We start from the raw sequence: 9329 nt of genomic DNA, 5'->3' as shown, positions 1-9329 counted from the left end.
AAGATCCTAAAGAAATGTATGAAACTTCTTTTAAAGCAGTTGCATTTCCTCATAGAGGCATAAAGGGGGTCCAGGTCAAACACTTATGATTCATTTGCAAAGGGAAGAGGAATGCGCTTTGTCAAATACTGTAGTTATCTATAAGCATTTCCTCTTAACCACATAATGAAGTATTATAAACTGACACTTCAGGTGCTTACATGAGGAGTTTCATTTAGAAAAAGACTAATCAAAACAAATCAATTCAAATCATATAAACATGAAAATAACAGTGTTGCAAAATTTTGAGTTATGAAATTACTTCAGTTTCACCTATAGAGCAGCTCTACAGAATATGATAGTATCATTATTCAGCTCAAGTCAGTTCAATATTGTTTCAATTCAGCTCAATAAAAATGTTGCAAAGTTCAGTGGAGATTGATTCAATTCCGCTAAAGCAGCTCCACAGAAGACAAAAAAGTGTCATTATTCAGCTCAATTTAGTTCAATGTTGATTCATCTCAGTTCAATAACAGTCAATCTTGCCAAGTTCATCAATTATGAAACTCAATTCAGCAATAAAGCAGCTATACTGAAGACAATAGTGTGCTTTATTTCTAGCTCAATTTAGTTTAGTGTTGATTAAATTCAGCGAACAGTGTTGCAAAGTTCAACAACTATGAAACTACTTCAAAAGCAGCTAAACAGAAGACAGTTCAAGTTTTGTTATCATCTGATAATCAGTATAGTCAAATCGATATTAATAGTGAATATTGAGTGTTTTGGACCCCAAGTGAGCAAACCAAAGTCGACAGTGACAATGAACCAAAACTTCATCAGGTGTGTTCAGAGTATGGAGAAAAACCTTGGGAGAAACCCCAACATGTTTACCTTATAAGTATCGTCATACGTGATTTAGTTGTTTAAAGATCCGTCAATCCACCCTTCATTAAACTTGTATGTAAACACCTTCTTGTTTTTGTTCATAGACTTTTAGTTTGTAATTATTCAGTTCCTGGTTTCCTTTGTCTTATCATCCAGCCCGATTCTTACTTTGTTTGGATTATTGTTATTAAAATTCCAGTTGGAACTGACTCATCATCTTCGTGCCTTCTTCTGCAAACACACCGTGACACTTCTTCACATGTGAATTGAGCAACAGTGCTTTTGGTTTGCTGTCAGCTCCAGTAGCTATAGTTTATAACTTCCCTATCCTTCAATAACAAACATTCTGCAAGGCCTAAATTACACTGCGTCAGATATAAAAAACAATCCCAGTTAAAACGTGCCGCACAAACTGTTGGGATCGGACTGAAACGATCGGCAGCCTTGTTAAAGTAAACCTCGGCCACCATTGGCATACTCCGGAGGGATAAGCTTTCATTACACAGAATAATGGCAATTCTCGTAGAGGATCTCTATTTTTTTTTTCTATATCACCAAAGATACCTGTTTTAATAAGTGTTTACAAAATGAAAGCAAACTCCAGTGTATAAATTGACCCTTATTGTTCGGGAGCACAATAGCTCTCTGTGTTTTTTGTTGTGGAGTGCCAGTGTGATTTAAAGCTGCTGACAGCACCAGACGCTTACATTGCAATCAGCTCTCGCTGGCTCTCTCCCTCTGAAATTTGTATGGATGAGCACAGCCTGTCTGCTTGATCTGGACATTAGGGCACACGCCCATTTTGGAACTGTCAGACCCCTTTCACATTAAGTATTTCCTCATACTTAATGTGTTACACTAAGATCACTCACTTGTGTCATTCCGTTTCACATTCAAGCACACAGGTTTGGCAAGGGCAATGGGATGTGCCAGCCCTTTCTAATGGGACACTCATAAATCACCAATTTGATGTAATAAACAATAGTATGCAAGACATTTGGTACCTTGTCATAATGTGTCATCCCCACATTTTATGTTAGTCCATATTAGAAATATCACCAGCAGAGCTGTCAACATACTGCATATAATATCAGCTTTTACACAATGCCACATTACACATAATGTTATAATAAATGGTACTTTAGGAATGAAGAAATGTACTTTCTTTTCAACTATAACATCAAAGGTCAACTAAATATTAAACCTAATATTAAATATAATCTTTGAATATGCTTTCAGGATTATATTTCTCTTAGTCATACATTACCCTTTTCTGACAGTGTTTTTATTTTTATTTTTATAGTAACTTGTTTACAAATTTCAACAGTTATATGTAACCCACGATTTCACCCGGTAGCCTAATGGCAAATCATCAGCGTTAATACGTATATGATGTTCATACTTTTGAAAATGTATCTTCTTCCACACAACAAAGATGCTATTCTCACAGTCACAGCTGAAAGCTAAATATAGCTGGATCAGCGCACATGAGATACATTCCTTGTTGTAAATTTTAGCTGTCGTTGTCTGAAATAAAACACACATTTTGGAATTAAATTCTACATGTTTAAAATAAAACACATGAATACATAATGTATTAAACTGTATTCTGTGTAGATCTGATAGACCTAGAACTTTACTTTTCATCCCCAAACAGAGGTGAGCATTGAGCCACAAACAGCGTGTAAAATAACTGTGTCAGTGCAGATGTGTTTGGTTGGTCTTTTCTGTCTGTGGAAATATCTGGCTACTCTTTCAGACTAGCTGTTTTGCAAAAACAGAACAAATCATTGATGTCACAGGGTGTGTTTACATCTTGTTGATGTCGCTGCTCTGTACAGGGTAAAAACACACAACATCACCTAACCTAAATAGCCACTGGTGTTTACTAGCTACATCTTTCTCAGGTTCAAAATGTTTATTTTCTGTTTAATGAGTTTAAATTCCAAAAAAATAATAATTGTAGCCTACATAGCTTAGCCAATATGTCAGCCTTATAGGACCCAGAAATCCGTGCCCTGTCTTTCTCCCCTTCTTCAATGTCAAATAATAATAACCACAGCGGACAAAAGATGTTATACTGAGTGTTTGCTGTCACAGTTACCGAAGGCTATAATAAGAAACATCCCTCACCAACACAGTTGGCTCTAGCCTACTCGGCTTCATTCGAGGGTTTTCGGATCTCTCCGCCAGCCGTCTCTAGGACACCCCCTCCCCCCCGTCCTCCGCCCATCATTGCCAGACTCTCTCGGCTTTATGTCTGGCCGCTGTGAACGTGAACTGCCATGCGCGGTCGCCATGTTATCGCGCTCTCCTCCCCCTTTCGGGGACTCGTCACAGGGTGATAGCACTAGCACAGGCTACATTACAAGGAGGCAGCTGGTGAATAGGACCAGAGTGGGAGAGAGACATAGCGCTAACACAGGACTAAAACAAAAGAAAGCACGGGATGGAATAAAGCAGGTCAGCGCTGAGTTGCTCGGTTTCTCTCTGTCAACTGACGCTGGCTGAAGGACTTTGTTTCGTGTGATTTCGTGCTCTGGTGACGGGGGATACAACAATTGAAAATGCGCCTGGCAGTTTGAACTGTGATGGGGAGAGACGCTGTCGTTGTAAGGTTTGATATCGATCACCTCAGGCCGTACGTGTCGTCTCCTTCACGTTTAAACTTCACCGTTATGCTGTGCTAAATGGTTTTGCGAGGATATACATTTTGAAAACAACAACAGCTGAAGCGAATCCGTGTCGGCTAGCTCGCTAGCGACTGTTAACTTAGCATTGGCATTAGCCTGCTCCTCATGGTGGACATTTAAATACACCTCCAAGTGGAATTATCGTGGCAGTTACTGGAAAAGTGTTGGTTTTATGTGGAAATTACTCGAGCGGCTTCAATTTGCTTCCCAAAAAGAGCTTGTTCTCTTTAGCTGTATCTATAACTTTGTCAGAGACTATCCTTCTGAAATGAATCACCACGACCGATCAGGAGACTCCGGCAGCGCCCGAAAAATGGTTTACCCCATGAGTTTACCCAGACGGGACAGCAGTAACAGCACGGTAGTTGGTTCCTCCTCATTGACAACTTCGGGAACCACCAGCCTTAATAGCAACAACTTAATGCTAGGGGAGGAGTATTCACCACCGGTGCTGATTCAGTCTCAAACACCGGCCGCATCCTCTCTTGGGCCCCAGAACCCTCCTCAGAGCCTCAGTATCCCCTTGCAGACCACTATGTTTCCCCAAACTCTGCCCACTGCAGTGGCACAGATGAAGAAGAAGAGTGGCTTTCAGATCACCAGCGTTACCCCCGCTCAGACATCTGTCAGCACCAATAACAGCATTACAGAAGACACAGAGAGTTGTGATGACTTGGATGAGTCCCACACCGAGGACTTATCTTCCTCAGAGATCATGGATGTGTCCCTTTCACAGAACAACAATGCAGGAGGACCAGAAAGGAGCTCCTCAGAGGAGACACTGAATAACTTCCATGAGGCGGAGACCCCGGGGGCCGTGTCGCCCAACCAGCCACCCATCCTCACCCAAGCACACCTGCATGGCACCATGGTTAACGGGACAGTTCACCATCATCACCATAACCATGCTTCCTCTAAAAAAGTCCATCCTGCTGGTGGGACACAGATTGGGAATCCTTTGGGAGTTGCAGTCACATCTTCAGTGACTTCAAGCTCTGGAGCTTTAGCTAGCACAGGCCAGAAAATGCCTTCAAATGTGGTAGGATTGATTGCGAATGCCTCTGTTGGCACAGCCAGTGTCATCGGCCAGCCTTTGGCTCCTGTCGCCTCAGGACCTGGTATGATCTCTGTGACTTCAGGTGCCACAATTAGTACTGGTAATCCTTTGACAAATAATGTTTGTATGTTAAATTCCACCAGTGTGCCTGCTGTGGGTGGCCAGAGTACCAATAGTAGCAGTGTAAACTACTCCCCTGCTTTGAATAGTATTAGTAACCAAACCGTAAACTTGACGCACATTCCCAGTGGAATAATCGGCACAGGTGTCACCGCTGCTCCCACAGTTTCCGGTGGTGTTGCTCCGGCAGGCGCAGGGCAGGTGGGGCCAGCTATCGTGGGCCAGCATGCAGTGCCTGCTCCCTCTGCCCCAGTGATGCAGAACGCTCTTCCTCCGCAGGCCCAAGTGCCGCCTCCTGCCTCCACCAGCTCACGTTTCAGAGTGGTCAAATTGGACTCTACCTCTGAGCCTTTTAAGAAGGGTAGGTGGACGTGCACCGAGTTTTACGACAAGGAGGTCCCGGGTGCGGCGTCCTCTGAAAATGCCCCCAGCACCAGAACGGTCGAAAGCATTCGCCAGTTTGTACCTGAGAGTGTTGTGTGTCTGGACAGAGAGTCTGTAAGTGGGAGTTCAGTCAGCAGCTCGGCCAGCCATTACACTGAAAGTCTGGGTAGCGGGGAGACTGGCGGTTCCTCGGCTGCAAAACAGACCTTCCAACAGCCCGCTGCTCAAAAGCATGACTACTCCTCTTCCAGCGTGTCCATGTCTCAGATGCAACCCCAGGATGTAGTCCATGCTCATCTTAAGACTAATGCCGTAGCTCCCATGCCGGCGAGTATTCAGCAGCCGCCGCCGGGAATAATCGGGGGACTGCAGAACACAATCGGGCATTCGTCTACAGCCGTGCCCAATCATATGCCCAAACTGACATATGCCCAGGCAGCACAATCCTCTCCTGTGGTGACCCAGCAGCAGATGGGCTACTCGCCCGCACCAGCCCAGGTAGCACCAGCACATGTTAACCCCTTAATCCAGGGAGGCAGCCTACCACCTGACTTCCCTCAATCCAAGCAGGTCATGAACACTGTGCCACCTGGGCCAACACAAACACAGCCCCACCTGCCCGCCCCCATCCCGATCATGGCTTCTCAACCCTCTACTGCTCAACCTCTTCAGCAAGGCCTCCTGCAGCCACAACAGACACCCACCGCGCAGATGGTCCAGATCGTGTCCCAGCTGGTGCAGTCGGGCACCGGTCTCGTACAGCAGACCCAGGGGCAGCAGCTCGCCCCTCAACCCTCCATGGAGCAGCAGTCACAAGCTCGTGGCACACAGTTTGTCCCGGCCGTGACCTCATCAGGCATTCCTCCTAAACTTCAGAGTGATCTGCAGTCCGGTTTGATCCAGAACGGCTCAAAAGAGACCGGGCCGCAGCCTACATTTATGCCCAGAACGTTGGAGGATGCCCAGCTCCTTCTGTTACAGCACCAGTCTCTGCTCATGCAACCCAAGCCAGCCGGTGGTGAATGTGCCTCCCAGACGGGCACCTCCCGTGGTCCAGAGGGAAGCAGTGGAGTCAGTGCCTTAACTGCCTCTGCCAGCCTGCTGAAGAGCTTACCTGTGGATGGAGAGGATGATGGGTAAGTTTCAATACTTTTGTTTTTCATTGCATTGCTTATTCACTCTGTTTTCAATTCATTTACCTTTGTAATTACAGTTGGAATAGCTTTATTAAAATAAATTACTCATGCAGGCAGTGGGTGATGACCAGCGGTATGGCTTAATGCAGTGCTTTAAACATAAAGGGTGGTGTTGTGCATTAAATATCACAGCAGACAGGTTTGAAGCAGGGATTTAGGCTTCCATATAGCATAGCTAGAGGTGTTTTTTCATATAACAAAACTGTAGACTTATTGTGGTATTACAGACAGAAAGGTAAATGCTTTGCACTGCAAAGTATGTCAGCCTGTCTTTAAAGACCCCATGAAATCACTTCTGATGGCTGTATTTTTGTACTGTTGACATTCATTTTTGAAACCGGAGCCAATAGTCTTTTGTTTACATCACAGCCATAGTTAGATGTAGGCGTTTTAGTGGGAGGTTCTTTCTCATCCTAGATAGAATTTGATTGGACAAAATGATTGCATGAGTCATTATTTTTGGTCTATTTTGTAAGAGAACGATTGGATATTTTAAATGTGTATATGAGCTAAAAGTGACATTTAACTTAAGTGTTACACTAGTATATATGTGGGATCTAAGCTAACATTGTATCAAGTAAAAACTGCAAATATGCTTTTTAGGACTCAAATACAGACTAAAAATTTGCTTGCTGCAGATGCTTTTTTTTTTCTTCAAACTGTAACACAGTTAAACCCAAAATAGATCACTGGTAACGTGTGTCTGTTTAAACGTAGGTTGTCTCTTTTTTTGCATACAGATAGCAGTATACTCTTTTAATAGATCTCAGCCTTTTTATCCAGGAACTGTAGCTTCAGTCTAGTCCATTTTTTGTTTTTTACTGCAAGGCCAAAAATGTAACCTACATATGAAAGCAAGTTCTGCATGTCATACTTAATAATCCAGGCTGCACATCGGTGTGACATATGTTTGCGTTAGTTTTAAGCTATTCAGAAGAAGCAGGCATGCATGTTTATACAGTGCTATGTTTGAGTTGTTCATAAGTAAAGTTTTCTGTGCTTGACAGAGCTTGTCTAACAGATGCCCTAGTGCTCTGTAATTTAACACTCCTTTTTGAAACAGACAGTTTTGTGTCAGTGTACACTGCACACACACAAGTGTGGCACCACTTCTTTCTCTCAGGTGTTAGTCATATTTTTGCTTAAAGCTTTTATTGTCTGGCTTTACTCTATAACAATGTCAGATCACAGAGTAAATCTGTTCAGAACTATGTTCAGACATAATATAAATAAAATGTGGCAGAAAACATCAGACCCTCATCAGACCCTCGCTGGGAATGAGATCTCACTTGTATTGCACTTAATGGCCTTATACATTTTTGGTCAGCCACAACTAAATGGCCTTATAAATTGGTTGCATAGTTTTAAGAATTTTAGCGATTCAGTATATATTTTGATATTTGCTTTCAAATGGCTTTAAATGGTGGGTTCCCAAGTAGAATCATAATGTTTCATGCAACAAGTAAATTGTGCAACTTTTCAAACATAGTTTAGATATTCACTGAATTTATAAACTCTTAACGTTAAATCAGATGCTTTTAAATGTCTGTCTAAACACACTTGTAAGTAGTAGTATTATAAAACAAGTCTAATGTAATGGCCATATTAAAATCATCATATGGTAACACTTTATTGTGATGGCCCACCAGACATTCTACTAAGTAACTTTGCAACTTCAACTTATTCTACTAACCTCAACAACACCAAACCCTAACTTAAGTCTATTATAAGTTTACTACAGTCTCTACTAATACTCTAATGAGAGTTAGTTGACATGTAGTTGCAAAGTTACTTAGTAGAATGTCTAAAGTGAACCATCACATAAAGTGAATTAAAATCATATACAATGTTATTTTGTGTATCACCAGCAAAATCATTTTAAATATTTCCTGAATATTCAATATATTGCCCAGACCTGCAGATAGCCATGACCAAGTTTGCTTTTTAATGTAACTTGGCATGTTGACAGCTTGACACTTTTAATATATCCTTTGAGTTTAATCATGTGATCGACACATCTGTTGTATTCAAGTTCATCCTCCAAGGCTTGTTCCTGTGGGAATTGCTGTGTTGTCTCATATATGTGTTTTTTAACCAGTGTCATATTTTTGGTGTGATTGTGTTTGGTTGAAGGACTGTATGACTGCCTACAAGAGAGCCAACCATTCCAAAAAATTCAGGAAAAGCAAACAATTGAATTTCAACCTATTTCGTTGTTGTGAAAGACCATCAGCTGGTGCTGTTTTGGTGTAAAGCATGAGGCCACTTCTACATGATGAGATCATTCAGTTTTCTCCTTTTTTGCTCTTGCTCAAAAACAGATTAAGTCATCACAAATTATTTCAATCTTTTTATTATACTTTTCTTAGGTCACAGTGTAGACTGGCAGCCTTGTATAGAAAGATTATCTCACGTTTGCTTTTTTTCAATGTAATCTGCTCTTGGCAGTGATAAAAGCTACACATGTGAGTCTCAATGAATCACTCATTGTATAGAGATCAAGTAGATTATCTATCCAATTAATGCCCGTGTGGAATGGGATAGGAGAGGAAATGCTTTCACTCAGCCAGATCGGTCCAGAGCAGATAACGTGGCAGAACTTAAAGCGGCAGTTTGTGTATATGCTTTCTCTCTTGGTCCCTTGGTGATATTCATTTCACTGCTCTCCCCATCTCCATAACAGGGATAGTTCATCTAGGAATGAAAATGTTCATTTATACACCCCCCCCACCCCCCCTATGGACATAGAGATGTTGGGCAGGCTGTCTGAACTGCTCTTTTCCACAGAACGTTGATGGTACAATCAAGCTGGCACAAAAAGGAATTGGGTGTTTTGGACTTTTCTGAGAATGAAACTCATATGATACTCATTTGAGAACATATGATGTTTGCCCTCAATGACGCCACACCTTTAGATGAGTTGCACATTATGAATGAAACTAGCCTATGCCTTGGGGAACATTATCATTGAACCAAGTAGGGCCCTATGAAATTTTTTTTGGGTTTTATTTTCGA

The 9329-nt window shown here is 42.1% G+C and overlaps 1 protein-coding gene across 1 annotated transcript in view; it reads left to right on the top strand.

The window, feature by feature from the left end:
* The first annotated feature begins 3120 nt into the window (after nt 1-3120).
* Nucleotides 3121-9329, top strand: part of tsc22d1 (TSC22 domain family, member 1) — a 60824-nt gene continuing 54615 nt past the window's right edge. The window contains exon 1 of the mRNA XM_077216193.1: nt 3121-6254. Within this exon, the coding sequence (XP_077072308.1) occupies nt 3730-6254 (2525 nt within the window). The 5' untranslated portion in view covers nt 3121-3729. The remainder of the gene's footprint in view (nt 6255-9329) is intronic.

The sequence above is a fragment of the Siphateles boraxobius genome, unplaced genomic scaffold (assembly GCF_051911475.1).
Source record: "Siphateles boraxobius isolate OS27281-9 unplaced genomic scaffold, OSU_SipBor_1 7, whole genome shotgun sequence".
In the NCBI taxonomy this organism is placed as follows: Eukaryota; Metazoa; Chordata; class Actinopteri; order Cypriniformes; family Leuciscidae; genus Siphateles; species Siphateles boraxobius.
The sequence above is the reverse complement of the archived record's forward strand: the minus strand, read 5'-3'. Positions and strand labels throughout refer to the sequence as shown.